The 15,371-nt window shown below is 40.3% G+C and overlaps 1 protein-coding gene across 1 annotated transcript; it reads left to right on the plus strand.

Moving 5' to 3' along the window:
- Positions 1-753: 753 nt before the first annotated feature.
- ppp6r2a (protein phosphatase 6, regulatory subunit 2a) lies at positions 754-15,174 on the plus strand. The gene is made up of 24 exons (XM_057323916.1): positions 754-1,107; positions 2,580-2,739; positions 3,642-3,887; positions 5,014-5,200; positions 5,483-5,620; positions 8,912-8,977; positions 9,064-9,176; positions 9,264-9,377; positions 9,492-9,618; positions 9,831-9,983; positions 10,121-10,351; positions 10,434-10,498; positions 10,619-10,734; positions 10,837-10,922; positions 11,071-11,151; positions 11,263-11,360; positions 11,534-11,591; positions 11,700-11,827; positions 11,943-12,106; positions 12,201-12,336; positions 12,499-12,551; positions 12,850-13,024; positions 13,225-13,335; positions 13,409-15,174. Exons 3-24 carry the CDS (start codon positions 3,661-3,663, stop codon positions 13,452-13,454), a joined length of 2,673 nt encoding a protein of 890 aa, XP_057179899.1. The 5' UTR covers positions 754-1,107; positions 2,580-2,739; positions 3,642-3,660; the 3' UTR covers positions 13,455-15,174.
- Positions 15,175-15,371: the final 197 nt, after the last annotated feature.

Raw genomic sequence — 15,371 nt, forward strand, 5'->3', positions numbered from 1 at the left:
AGCGCCCTCGCGTGGGGAGGACTGACGTATGACTGTCATGACTCGTACGTAATAAATCTCTAATATATACCAAATTGTTTCTGGTTTGAAATTAATTAATTAAAAACAGAATTGACCAGTTTTAAATGGCTGTAAGAGATGAAGTTATTAATAATGAGTTAAAGTTAAAATATAGTTTGGTTCATAAATCATAGTTTCTTTTGGCTTATAGTTTGGTGTTGAACCTGATGGGTGGTGGCATGAAGGAAAGAAGACTGAAAAACAGTGTAATTGACTATTTCTTATATTTCACATTGCACCGTGTAATTTCCCTCAGTTTGCACTTATTTTATAGAATTATTTTCCATATTTATATGTACTGTAAAGTCTAAATGAAGAGTTTGGTTCCAAAATGAGATAACTCAGTTTTTAATTTTTTTCAAAATACATGTTTTTTATTATGTTATCATGTTTTTATTGTGTTTTATTGTGTTAGTTAGCTGTATTTTTGAGTTATTATGGCTTAAATAAAAACAAACCAACTGCAGTTTGATTGATATTAATTCGAATGCACAATAAAAACACATGATTTTTGAAAATCTTTAAAAACGGAGTTATCTATCTCATTTTGGAAACAAACTCTTCAAATGTACTTTATACGCTTTGGGAATAGAATGTTGTAAATGTAAGCATCACGGCAATAAAGCTTTGTTGACTCGTCTTGACTAGTTGAAGGGAATGCGCTCTGTGCGCAGTCAATAATGCGCGCGCGCGCGCGCTTCTATAACAGAGTTTCGCCATTTTGAATAGAAACATATCAACGGTTTTTATTTTCCTCTCCCCCACGTCTCTCGCCGTGCACGAGAGCGCCCGTGACAACTCTGCGTAGTGATTTACATCAGAATATTGCTTAATTATTAATCCTTTAATAAAATAAAGGGTAAACCCAACAACTTTGATGGGCACGATGGCTCGCGCATTGGCCAGATAGTTAAGAGGAAAACGGTCTCGTGGCAGCTGCGGGGTTTCACACAGCGCGCGCGGGGCAGCAGCAGCGCCACCGCTGCACGAGCCTGACCAACACTAACCGATAACCAGTCTAGCAGCCTGAAGACACTTACAGTGGGGGTAAGTTTAAGTGGAAACAGCCTGTTTACATACATAAATAGCCCTGAACGGGCCGACTCTGCCCGGGTTGTACAGAACCTGGTTCGTTAATAGGTGTTTTGCGTGAAGAACGTGTCAGTTTCGGATAAGGAGAAACTTCTGTGAGAGATTGGGTTGGAGTTAGCCAGGCAAGCTAGCAAACAAACCAAAAACATCTCGTTGTAGACACTAAATAAAGACATACGCATTGTATACGTCCGATGTTACATTTAATTATAAACGAGGGTGTATTTAATTTGTTTTGTTTCGAGTTTGTGTCTCTTATAAAACACGGAAACCAGTTATGTTGCTAATGTTAGCCACCGATGCTAAGGACAGCTAGCGGGGCCCAGCTGTAAACATGCACCCACAGACATTTTCTCCTGAAACAGGTATTCTGCACTTTTAAACGCGTCTCGTGGTTTGGCTTTATGTAGGTAAATATTTGTACGCTTCTGCTTTAAATCTCTGCCCTTTAAAGTGTAAAAATGCGCTGGTATGTTGTTGACTTTGTAAACACGACTGAAATTATGTTGTCATTGGCAGCCACCATTGAGTAACGGTAGTTCATATGTCAGTTCATCCCTCCAGCTATTTGACTATTGACTTGCACAACATCATTATATTCATTCAGTATGATAAATGCAATCTCGTATTGAGTTTTGTAATGCATCAACAGCCCTTCGTGGTCCAGGGTTCAGCACAAGTTGCTGGATCAATTTCCTAAGTAGGCAGCTTCTGGACGGTTGTGCAATCAGAATATAACCAATTTATGACCTTCCGATATTCCCTCCGACATCCCTTCTCGTCTCTCCTGTGTGTGGCAGCTTATATTGTTTGTAAATGCTACCCTTGTTCTATTTTTGATGGATTGTAGAACAGAGACGTGCTTTCCTGTTTAGAGTTCATCGGGGAGTGCGTGTTTTGTTTGAGTGCACTAGTTGAATGTCTCTGCACGTGCACACAATGATGTGCACATAAAAGAAGGAAACAAGTCCTATTGTCTTTTTTGGAAGCTTTTCCCAATTGAAAGAAGTGGTGGTAACTTGCACAGCTGCAGATCAATGATGGAGCTTCTTTCCGGTGTAGTGCGTGCTCTGTGCTTGTTGTCAGATCAGTATGTAGTGTTCAAGGAAGCTGTTACCAGCTGCTCTCTCGAGTATGCCAACTGCTCCAGAGATGTGTCATAGGTATACCTTATTTATGGGGAGGTATGATGTCACCAAGTGACACCTAGTCTAACTTCCTATTCTATTTAACGCTGATTTAAAAATGTGATTGGAAGATTTTCTTTGATGCGTGAAGTATGTGCCATTTGAGCAAAGGCTTAAAATAACCGTTTACATATCTGCTAGAGAGGCACCATGGGGTCAATTTGAGGAAGAGAGTTTGCATGTGTTTGTTCGCTGCTGGCAAGGAAATGGTAATTTCTCATTCTTGTTTCTTTTCCACAGTGTCGGTTCTTCTGAGGAGTGTATTCGAGGAGTGCCTGGTGGGAAGTGGACCTCATGCAGATTAATGCTAGGTCATTCTGTGCTGTTTGCATCTTGCCACTCAAATGCCTGTCTGCCTGTGGAGGAGGTGTAACTAAGGATTCACGAGTTTCATCAGCTGGTAAAAATCTATTCATTTAACTAATGCTATAAATGTTACATTCATTCCTAAGGAGTCTACAGGGGTGCTGGATCACTCACAGTTCTTTGAGCGTATGGCCTGTGTGAAATATAATCATATATATATATATATATGAAAGAAGGAATTGTTGCGCTTCATTTTCCAGTTGCGTCATGTTTTGTTTTGAGTGGGATGTGTTGGATGCTTTAAAAGTCCTTCAATTATTTTTGTTCCCTTCCTTGTTCTATTGGTGTCCAAATTCTCTTTCATCTGTTCGTTCTGCTTTCTGTCGTGTTTCTTCCTCTCTCCCATTAACTCCAAAATGTATTTCAAAACCTATTCAGCTGTCTACTACATACATAGCTGCCTACTGTCTGTATAGCAGCCATCAGCTGTAACTGAAACCTATAAGGGGCTAATATAGAATGCTCTATATAGACTACAAGTCTAAGCAAAGCGTCACACACATTGGTTGGCAAAGGAGCTTTGACTCCAATTTATTCCACTGGAGTTGACATGTTGCTAAGTTAAAGTGATAGTTTACCCAAAAATGAAAATTCGGTCATCATTTACTCACCCTCTTGTCATTTCAAACCTTTATGACTTATAGAACATCATATTTTGAAGAAAGTTGGTAAGCGAACCGAACTGGCCCCCATTCACTTCTTTTGTATAGACACAAAACCAATGCAAGTGAATGGGGGCCAGTTAACAACCCTCTTCAAAATATCTTCTTTTGTGGTCTGCAGAAGTAAGAAAGTCATACAGATTTGAAATGACGAGGGGGTGAGTAAATGATGACAGACTTTTTATTTTTGTGTGAACTATCACTTTAACAATGTGGTACACTTTGTCTTATTGCTCGCTTTCCCTTTTTGACATTCACCTCATCCCGTCCTCAGGTCTGTGCTTCCTGCCATCATGTTCTGGAAGTTTGACCTGAACAACACCTCCCATATCGACCAGCTGCTGGATCAAGAGGATGTGACTCTGAGAGAGTTGATGGAAGAGGAGGATGTTCTGCAGGAGTGCAAAGCACAGAACCGCAAGCTCCTGCTCTTCCTCTCCAAGGAAGAGTGTATGCAGGAGCTGGTCACTCTCATCACCGAGGAGCCACCTGCTGATCTGGAGGAGAAAACACGCTTCAAGTAAGGAAAAGGATGCCACACAGCTTTGTGTCTCTCACTTTAGTTTTATAGCTGTTTTATGAGTGTTTCTACATATACCTAATTCATGTGTTAAAACTAAAATGGCACATTTTCTTGATGATATGCTTTAGCCCAGCCAATATTTTGCTGACCAAGTGCAGACGGAAAAAGTGTTGTAAGATCATGTTGAAAAAAAGAGACCATTTGATGATAATAGCCGTGCAGCAATGACACCATCATCGTAAAGGATCCTTCCATTGCAGATTCCCTTTAGCCTATGTGTACATACGCCTGGCAGTAAAAAGTATTCTGACTGCTACTGAGAATTGTTCAATTAAGACTTTAGGGTGTATGTGCTGTACACTAGCTGACCTGCATACTTGGAGCTCCTAGATACAGGAGTGCAATATAAAATGCAGGTAAAGACTTAAAAAGTAAGAGATCAGATGAGTTAGGAGGCAAGGAACGATCCCCAAAAAGGTGTACAGATGGAGCAGGAGTACTTGAAACATAAATGAGAAATAATATGGAACATGAAAAGAGAAATAGCTTTTGAAAGGAAAGGACACCTGTATAATATTAGAATACTAATAGTATAATTGAAAGAATTGTAGTGTTTGTGAAGGCAGTGAAACATAAAATGTGTGCATGCAATTCACTCCAGATTTGACAGGCTTTAATGTCTCCATCAGTTTTAGCATTGTGTTCGACCATATGGTGTGTAGGAGGCTGAATAGCCTTGAAATGAGCAACCAGATGTGCTAAACTGTTTTCCTCATATGTTGTGAAAGATTGGGTGGAACGTGTTTAACAACATCTGTTGTATCAACCGCCTGATTCATATTTTTACATATGTTTATCAAATGCAGTACTGTACTGCAGGATGTAGGGCACTAATGCAGTGTATTGCCCTGCAAGCTGTATCATTTCACCATTGATTTGCCCTGTAACACTGCAGCACTGATTCTTCCAGTATTTACTTTTGTGTGAGTCACAAAAAAGATCAATAGTTATTTAGTGCAACTTTGTTTGAAATTCATTTGCTGGAACCAAAAATTAACTTTATTGAAATGATGTTCTGCCACACATGTAGGTGAAATACACTTGACTGGTTCTGTTCATCCAGGTTTCCAAATATTGCCTGTGAGCTTCTGACCTCAGATGTGGCTCTTATCAATGATAAGCTGGGTGGAGATGAATCCCTTTTGGAGAAGCTCTACCACTTTCTGGAGCAGGAGCCACCCCTTAATCCCCTGCTGGCCTCCTTCTTCAGCAAGACCATCGGCAACCTGATTGCACGGAAAACAGACCAGGTATTAACAAAGTGTGGGACAGATACAAACACAAACACACTTAGCATTATCTGATACTATAGCTAATGTAAAAAGGTGATATCATGCAAAGCAGATCGGCAACAAACGTCACCTGTGAAATGCTGGACTTTGGACCAATAAAGTCACAGATCTCCCATATGTACCATGTAGTCAGTGTTTTTAATTAAAAAAAAAAAGCTGAAATACTGTTGGGTGTTAGGGGTTGTTAGGGCAATTATTGGATTAGTTGGGAGGATAGTAAAATTGTATGTTATTTTGTAGGTAATCTCTTTCCTAAGGAAAAAACACAACTTTATCAGTCTGGTGCTGAATCACATTGATGCCTCGGCCATGATGGACCTATTGCTGCGTCTCATCAGCTGTGTAGAGCCTGCCCCCTTGAGGATGGAGGTCCTCAATGTAAGCATACTTTTTATATATAAATAAAGAGAATGATCAAAACAGATTTCAACTTGGTATCGTAAATGTCTTATTCCCTTCGGTTATTAAAGGGATACTTCACCCAAAAATGAAGATTCTGTCATCATTTACTCACATTCGAGTTGTTCCAAATTTGTATAAATTTCTTTGTTCTGATGAACACAGAGAACGATATTTGGAAGAATGCTTATAACCAGACAGATTTTGCCCCCCATTGACTCCCATAGTAGGAAAAATGACGTAATCATTTTTTTTTGTTCTGTTGAACACAAAAGAAGTCATTTTGAAGAATGCAGGACAGTTCTGGGGCACTTTTGACTACCATTGTATTTTTACTACTATGGTAGTCAATGGGGGGCAAAATATGTCTTGTTATAAGCATTCTTCCAAATATCTTTCTCTGTGTTCATCAGAACAAAGAAATTTATACAGATTTGGAACAACTGGAACGTCAGTAAATGATGACAGAATTTTTGGGTGAAGTATCCCTTTCATATGGAATGATTTTGTAGACTGAATTCAAAAGGAATTGTAAACTGCATTTGCAAATGGCTAATTCCAGCGTTATGGATGTGACAATTGCAGTCAAAACTTGAAGTTTAAATTCCCAGAAAATTAATTTGTTACCAATATATTGAACCATCTGTTTATATTTTTCTACAGCCCTAACAATAGAGCGCAGACATCAGAAAGAAATCAGTATATGCACGAGTTTTCTGTTAAAAAAAAGGAAAAAATAATGCGTTATGGACGTGACAAAAAAACACACACGGTTTTGGGAGACAGGAAGCTTTGTTGAAATTCTGTGAATTAAAATGCACAAACCAAAAGCAATAACACGCAACAAATGGAGAAGGGATGGCTCTTTATATAACATGAAATATTGATTTTGTTTTAATAAATGTCTTTGCATTCATAAGGAAAAAACAACGTTACACCCATGACGTATCTCCGTTACGGTCGTGACTGCTCTGAAACCGGCACTTACCCGACTATGGAAAATCATGAACAAATGATTTACAACCACAATCAGAGACTTCAAATGGATATCGGATGTTGTCCTCCGAGATTTCAGTAGATTCGGCTGCAAAATTCATCAACTTCATACAAAACAGCCACACTGCAAATTATATGGTTTCACATATTATTAATGTGTAACCAGCGTCTGCGTTCAAGGAGACTGTGACGGAGTGGCGGCGTTTGCGCGGATAATCTTGCGTTCATTGTACTTTCAAAGATCTGCTATAGAGGAGCGCGAATATGCTCGCCTTTTTAAAGATGCGCATGCGGCGCATTTAGAGCGAGAATATGCTCGCTTTCTGTGTACTTTTAAAGATGCGCATGTGGCGTGTTTGGAGCGCGGATATCGCTTTCAGTGACTGAGCAGGTCTTCCCACAGGCAAATGAGTCTGAGACCCGAGATTGTCTCTCAGGACACGCGCAAGAAAGCGAGGGAAAATGCATCAACTAGAGAGGCTTGCCTTTTAAGGTAGGACATAAACAATCAGATGAACGCTATTCGAATGCTGCAAGCACAATCACAGTGTGGCGATCTGTATATCCCTATGATATCGACGTTCTCATAATTTGTTATTAATTAATAGTGTTAGTAATTTATAAAATGTTATAGGACAAAATAATTTGTACAAATATTATGATATTTAAAACAGATCACAACATGTCTGCATCTGTGATACATGATTCAATATTACGTGCTTAAAACTGTCACGCCCGTAACGAATTGTTATGGTTGTTCAGAGCAAATAAGTGAGATGCCTTCATCTTTCTGCAAAATGCCTTTTTTAAACAAAGTACAAAAAAGGGAGCCTTTGATCCCTCTTCAGAAAGCATGAAAAATGGTTGGTGGAAAATGTCATTTTGGCATTGTTGTATACCTGATGTGGGTGGGAAATCAAGGCGATTTTCTTAAAATGTTTATTGAAGTACATTAATACAATATAAAGCAGGCCTAAATGGACAAATTAAAAATAATTTTGTTCTTTTAGTAGAAACTTAATTTTTTCATGGTAAGGTTGACATTTTCATGGAATTGCTCAAATGTGTTTTCTATTTGTTCGTGTCAAAATTGTGACATAATTCAATCGCAAATGCAAACCGTCTGAGCCGTCAGGGCGACACCGGTTGTGGCTAAAAGGGATTCAACTACAGCTAAAAGACAAAAATAATAATAATGGAACAAACGAGGATCAGATGCAAGTTTCATACAGAGAAAGTCTTTACAATGAATCACAATTGCGGCACTTAACAAGTATAATTTAAAGAAGTTCAACGGCCCCGATAAACAGATCAACACAAACAGTGGTCTGGTGATTTCAATGAGCTACCAATAAAAGTCATATTAAAGCCGTGTGGATTCATCATAATTACATACATTTCTCAGGTTGGTGCATCACCTGATGGGCTCATTTACTGCACATGTTGTGGAAAAGGCTGTTCGGAAATTAAATGAATGTTTAAATACAGAAACAACTCCATACAGTAATTTGTAGATGACAGCTACTTCTGCGTCCAGCAAGCTCACTGGAGCTGGAGCTCAAGCTTGTCTTTGTCTCACTATGTTATGATACACAAATAAAGAGATGTAGAATTTACGTACTTTTGTCATTTATTAATAACTTGTTATATGCATAACGAACAACAATGATAATGCAGGATGCTGTTTATTCATACAAAGTGAACATGTTTTGTTATGGTTTACAACAGGTACTAATCATGATGCATCACACGGTCACAGTGTTGTCAATAAATGTCATGTCCTCGCTTTTACTACGGAGTACTGTGAAAATAAATACCATAAACAAACAAACGTGTAGAGGAATGTTGCAGAAGGTGATGATTATCCATCCTGCACCGAAGTTTCACATGCTAAATGTGAAATGCTTTTCCTTTTGAAATTTGGCAGACATTGTACGTTCGCGTAAATGCGAAAGCAAACGGTTTGCATTTGTGTTTGAATTGTCACAATTTTAACACGAACAAATAGAAAACGCATTTGCAAATGCAGTTTGAAATTCCGTTTTGAAATCGGTCAGCAAAATCATTCCATACTTTCATGATGCGGTTGATAGTTGATAATAGAACAGTATTTTTCTGTAAATGATTTAAGAGAGAATCATATTGGACAAGTGAGCTAATGTCAAATATCACTACACCAGTGATTTGATTGTTTAAATCAGACATTGGCCCGATTAGTTATTATGGAGTTGTGATTCTGATCTGTAGTCAGTGTGTGTTTGTGTGTGTTTATAGTGGCTGAATGAGGAGAGGCTCATTCAGAGACTTACAGAGCTAATGCATACAGGGAGAGATGAAGAGGTACAAACATCACCACTGAACTTTTCACCTTCATCTCACATGATTTCAGTTGTCTAAAACATTTTGTTCCACCTCATTCACTGCAGAGACAATCTAATGCATCCCAGACTCTTTGTGACATCATCCGACTCAGTCGAGACCAGGCCAATCAGCTGTCGGAGGTCACTGAAGCAGACCCCTTACTCGCTGTCCTGGAGTCGTAAGTGTCAAAAGTGATTAGCGTTTTGTGTGAAGATCTTCTTACTTACATGGATGAAGATGGTTTCTTTGATCGCTGTGTCTGCAGACAAGACAATGTGGAAGAGCTTTTGAAGAACATGTTTGAAGGCGAGAGGACTGAAGCGTCCATCGTCAATGGAACGCAAGTGCTTCTTACGTTACTGGAGTCACGGAGGTCAGGGTAAGTTCATGACCAGGTCCAATTGGCAAACCTTTTGAACTAACAGCTTGACTCTTTCATCCTTGTTTTTAACTTGCCTTAAGTTAGTCTCATCTGTTCTGTGTCTGTTGTTAGGCTGGAGGGTCTGATGGACCTGTATTCTCAGGGATGTGAAAGGTCTTACACTGTCAACAGCAGTATTTTCCGTGCTATTGAGCCTCATCTAAAGGACTTCCAGCAACTCCTACTGAACCCTCCAACGGTACCAGAACACACACGCCTTCTAAACTCCCAGACATACTGTAAATGTCATCTCAGGGTTTTAAAACATTTGATAAATTCCACCGATTTGACTATTAAAAGTCATACCTTGAAAATAAATGCACACTCCCAACGATCACTGACTGTGTCTTTGTGTGCTGTGCTGTAGGCATCTGCCCTTTAAAAAGATTTCTTTCTTTTGCTGTTGACCAGAGAAGTGCAATACTCACTACGGTGGGCGTTCTGGAGCAGCCCCTGGGGAGCGCCCGCCTACATGTGGCCAGACTGGTGGCTTCTCTGCTGCAGACTTGCGACCTCAGCATCTGCCAGGAGATCTGCAGACTCAACATCATGGACCTGCTGTTGGTAAATCTCACACACACACACACTAAGTACTGCAGACTCAACATTATGGGTCGACCGTGGGTGGGAGCCTATGCACAATGATCTCGTTTCCATCGCTTTCTTTCTGTCCTTCTAACTTTTCTCCTCTCTGGTTGCAGGATTTATTCTTTAAATACACCTGGAATAATTTCTTGCACTTGCAAGTGGAGCTGTGTGTGGCATCCATCATGAACCACTTTGCCCACACGGACCTCCAAAGCCCAGGCCTGCAGAACCACGAGGAGAGGCCAGCCGCAGGTGCAGGCAGCCCTGTGGAGGAGGAAACACCTGGCCAGAACAACGCCTCAGACCCAGCAACTATACCCGATCAGGATGCTCTTGTTAGCAATGTACGTTTAAGGTCATCATTTGTTAAAACCAACACCATTTTGTCCTGCTGTTAATTTTAGTCCTACTGTCTTCTTTCTCCAGCTCTTTCAGCATTGTCGGCTGGTGCAGAGAATTCTGGATGCCTGGGAGGAAAATGACAAAATCCAGTAAGAGACTCTCATCTGTTTCCTTTCAGTGGTTTATATACAGTGACTCTAAATACACACCTCCAGACACTTCAGCATGACATATAAGCAGGGTTGTTTGATGTCTGTCTGTGTCTGCAGGTCTGAAGGGGGCAGACGAAGGGGAAATATGGGTCACCTGACGAGAATCGCTAACACTGTGGTTCAGAACCTGGAGAAAGGGCTGGCTCACTCACAGATTAACGGGTTGATTAAAGGTGTGTAGTTCAGTTAAATAGGTTTGTGGACTTATTGCTAATGTGAGAACGTTTGTGTGTGTTGATGGTTACTGGGTTGGTAATGTGCCTGTACATCCACAGAGCTGCCAGAGGACTGCAGAGGTCGCTGGGAGAGTTTTGTGGGGGAGACTTTGAGAGAAACCAATAGGAGAAACACAGTGGACTTGGTGAGGAAAAGCATAATGTGCATTCACGCATAAATGGATGAATTTAGTGCCAAGAAAACATCTTTCTCACCAGATGACATCATACTCGTAGTATATATATCATATGGCATGGTTCTGCTTTCTGATTGGTTGTGACCTTGTTTTCCAGGTGAGCACTCATAACTTGCACTCATCTAGTGAAGATGACGATATGGAAAGCCCCTTCCCCAACGATCTGTCCATCCAACAGGTGAAAGAACTTCCTGTTAGATAGTAGAGCATGTGGACATCATAAACAGCCAGCATGTTAGCAAAACTTTGCCTGATTAAACATTTAAGCTTTACCATTGTTTTTTTTCAGGCATTCTCAGATTACCAGATTCAGCAGATGACTGCCAAATTTGTGGATCAGTTTGGCTTCAACGATGAGGAATTCAGTGAACATGATGAAAACATCAAGTAAGTTAAATATATTTACACGTGTCTGTCTCTTACATCAATGTGAAGAGTGTGATGTGTATCAGTTTGGTAGATATTACAGAACTTTAGAGACTTGTTCTGATATACAAGTGTGAATCTTTTGTAAAGTTTGTGCCGTGAACATTTTCATTGAGATTCTTTCAATCTTTCAGTGCTGCATTCGATCGGATTGCTGAAATAAACTTTAACATAGACGCAGATGATCATAGTGTAAGTGCCTTGTACCGTTAAAAAGATTAACAGCTCAAACCATTAGTTCATTTATTATTATTATTATAATTTTTTGATGATTTAATTTGGGTTGTTGTGTTCCTGTAGGCCAATGCTGCAGCTTTTGAGGCGTGTTGTAAAGAGCGTATCCAGCAGTTTGATGACTGCGAGGAAGAAGACGACATTTGGGACGAAAAAGAAATTAACTATGCAACACAAATCAAATCCAGATCGAGGTACAAAACGTAACTGATATCCATGAAGAAATGAGTGGGCTGTTTTGTTTGTTCGTTTGCATTACATTTAAGTTTTTAAATAAAGTGCTATGAAATCACATCTCTTGTCTCCCAGGTTTGGGGTGTCTCTTTCTTCAGACAGCTCACCCAAAAGTGCCGTAAGGAACGGAGGTGGAGGCCGCGGGTCGGCCTCTGAGGATGAGGATGTTGAGGAAGAGGCCAGTCCTCCCTCTGCGCACACATCTGCCGGCAGGGCAGCAGAGTCTCAGTCGGCTCAAAGTGAGTGTTGTGCCATTAACCATTTACGTTTTTTTCTTAATGTGCAGGAAAATTTTCGGCTAAGTCGATTCTCCTTTTTGTTCTGTGTCGACAGACTCGGGCTGGACGGCAAGTTTTGGCGAAACGGAGGCGAGCTCATCCAGTGCCTGGGGTGGGTCACCTCAGCAGAGCGGTGAGGGCCCACAGGGCACAGGTTGGGCCTCCTTCACAGAGTTCCAACCATTCAGCAGGTGAATGAACGCTCGTATCTGCATGGAAAGAGCTTGGATTCAACAGTATCATGCTGCTTTTTTTGATGTTTATTGAAAACAAACAGTAATTGATTGATTGTTTATATTTATGATATGCTAGAAATATCGGTTTACATTAACACATTGATCTCTCCACAACAGCACAGAGTCCAGCCTGAAAGAGGGACAGTCTCAACAAGGCCAAGAGAAAAACTGTGAGTGTGCTTTATTTGCATGTGTCTGAATATTAACTTCCATGTCCTTTGTGTTCTTTGTATTAAGACATTCATGTTCTATGACAACATACTGTCACTTTTAGCATTTTTCTATTTATCGAAACTGCTAGTCAAATATATCTGGGAATTCCCAGCATCAGAATTTGAATGCATTAATATAATACTGTATATCTCCCAATTTATTCCGTGTTAAGCAACTTGGTCTGCCTAATCCTGAACGAAGCTCTCCGTAAGGCATGTAGGCGATAAGATTGCATTCTGTCTTGTATTTGTGTAGCGGCCGGCAGCGGTTCGGCTACGGGAGAGTGGGAAGCAAGTCCCGGACAGAAAGCCCCTCTCGTGGCCTCGGACAGCAGCTCATCGGGAGGCTCAGACAGTGAAGAGGACCCTGGAGAAAATAAGAGCGAGGGCTCTCCTAAAACACCTGCCAACCAGACAACAGCACCCACGAGGTAAGTAGTTCTGCCATCCAAATATGCCACTCCTGAATTTGGACTTTACATTTGACTGGTTCCCTGCATAAGCTACAGTAAGGTTGAGGTTTATGAATGCCGTCAACAATACAATTTCTATCAAAATAAAGGGAAAGCGATTTATTTATGAGTTTTGAGGTATTTGATGGTATGTGTGCTGAAACTCCCTCCTGTGCCAGTGAGGTGTCCACTGAAGCTCTGGAGAAGCTCAGCATCACAGATACGGCTGAACACAACAGCGAGTCTTCCGTACCTACAGAAGACTCTAACACCACTGTGACGGAGACGAGGTAACGCAGTGAGTCAAGGCACGTTACAGTGACTTTAATTGATCAAAGTATTAAACTACTCTCTCATCCACAGAGTCAAGTCATGTTCAGCTGAGATCACACCTAACGGACCCGTCTGAAGGTTCCGGATTAGAGTCCGACAGAGACCCGGCCCACTCTCCACCTCTTCCATTCTGAACCCCCAAACCTCAATACCACTTTTGGTGTTTAAATAAAGAATGCTGCCATGTTATTGGTCCTGGATACTGCCAATCAGCCCATCATTGGAGGAAGGAGCCAGGGGCATGTAACACAAACCAGTAACCAGTACAGTTCTCAGAGGTGTTAGTCTGTTAATCCTTTCAACTTTGTATGAGATATGCACAGTTTTAAATGTAGCAGTGAACCGTGTGATTACAGGATCTGTCAGGACTTTATTTTTCTGGGTTTGTCTCCCTGCTATCATTTTTCTGGATTATTTTTCGCTCGCAGTTTGGGACGGTAAAAAACGGGGATGAAATTGGAAAGCACAGGCTCATCCTTCGCCGCACCACATGTAGACACGACGTCACGCAAAATCAGATGTCGCCTCTGCAACGATTTACTGTATGTTGAAGCACAACTGAAGTTGTCTGTAATGCTTGACACTTTTCTGCACAGGTCACCGCCCCTGCCAAGATTTTTAAATCCTTTTTATTATTATTGCGGCCTGATCTCATTAAATCATATATTTGAATGTTCGGAAGTGCTTTGGGGGAGGTAATATATGAATATTTTAGCTCTGAAATGGTGCCAACGGCGGCACTTGTGCAATAACATTTAGGAATTTCATTTCATTTGAATCATTCGGAAAATGTACACTTAATGGTGGGACTGTGCCTGTTTGAATTATTTTGGGTTCATTTTTTTCATTGCATGCAAAGCGTTCTTTATCAAGCATATACGAGCAACCATTATTCTGGCGACGTTCTGGTTGGTTAGTCAAGACCTTCTGATTGTATTGAATTACATTCATCATTATACGTTATCCCCCTCAGATCAACCAAACAGTATCTACCTAATTTCTACTCAATGTTAAGCTTTCTAAAATGGGAATCAAGGGTTTAAAGCAAAAATCTAAAAGTATTCATAGTAACCTTTGCCTTAAGTTACAAATCCTTTGAAATCCCTGTAACAGGATAGAAGGGTTTGCTTCAAAAAAATGCAAACAGACATCTTTCGTCTGTTTTTAAATGACAGCGGGTCATGAAATAACTCCCCCCACAATTTTACCTGAATCTCTATCTAACGTGAACATGTTCCAGAGGCCAAGCTTTTTCATTCTAATCCCTAGCACACTATATCCTATAAATTATTCCATGGGACAGTGTTATGCACCATTTTTAAAAATATGAAATCTTACTATATGCTGTCAGATGTTGTCTCCGAATCTTCCGGTAGCTCTTGTATTACTTCATACTGAATATCATGTCATTATTTTCCTACAGGATTTTATCACGTATCATTTCTCTGCAAGCTTACGATGGTACCAAATCTGTTGGATTACAGGATTGGGATATTGCATTATTTATTTTGCACTTATTGAGGTGTTGGTGCGGAGACCTGGTCTCCCATCATGCATTGGAACACCCTGATTTTTTTTTGTCTCTCCCGCTGGAGTGTAAATCCTCCATTGACTCTGCTTCTTATATCTATGACATGTTCAAAGGTTTGTTTCCAAAGCCAAAAGTATGTATTTGCCTTTTCTTTAACTGTTTAAAAAAATCTTATTTTTAACTTTAACCAATATTATTTTACATATTGTAGAGATTCTAATTTATGTGATCTTCAGCAACCAAAATATTGCTCTGTTCAATTCTGTTCATGTGTCTGGGTTGTTTCTTTGTGGTCACCTACGTCAGAGACATTTACCAAATGTGTGATGATGTGGGTCCCCAGAACCAGGATAAGTAGTTAGTAAAGGTAACAGGTTCAAGCCCCAGGGAACAGACAAACTGATGAAATCTATAGATTACTGTAAGTTTACTGTATGTTTGTACATTGTGTTGTTGCCTACA

The sequence above is a fragment of the Triplophysa rosa genome, linkage group LG24, assembly GCF_024868665.1.
Source record: "Triplophysa rosa linkage group LG24, Trosa_1v2, whole genome shotgun sequence".
NCBI lineage: Eukaryota > Metazoa > Chordata > Actinopteri > Cypriniformes > Nemacheilidae > Triplophysa > Triplophysa rosa.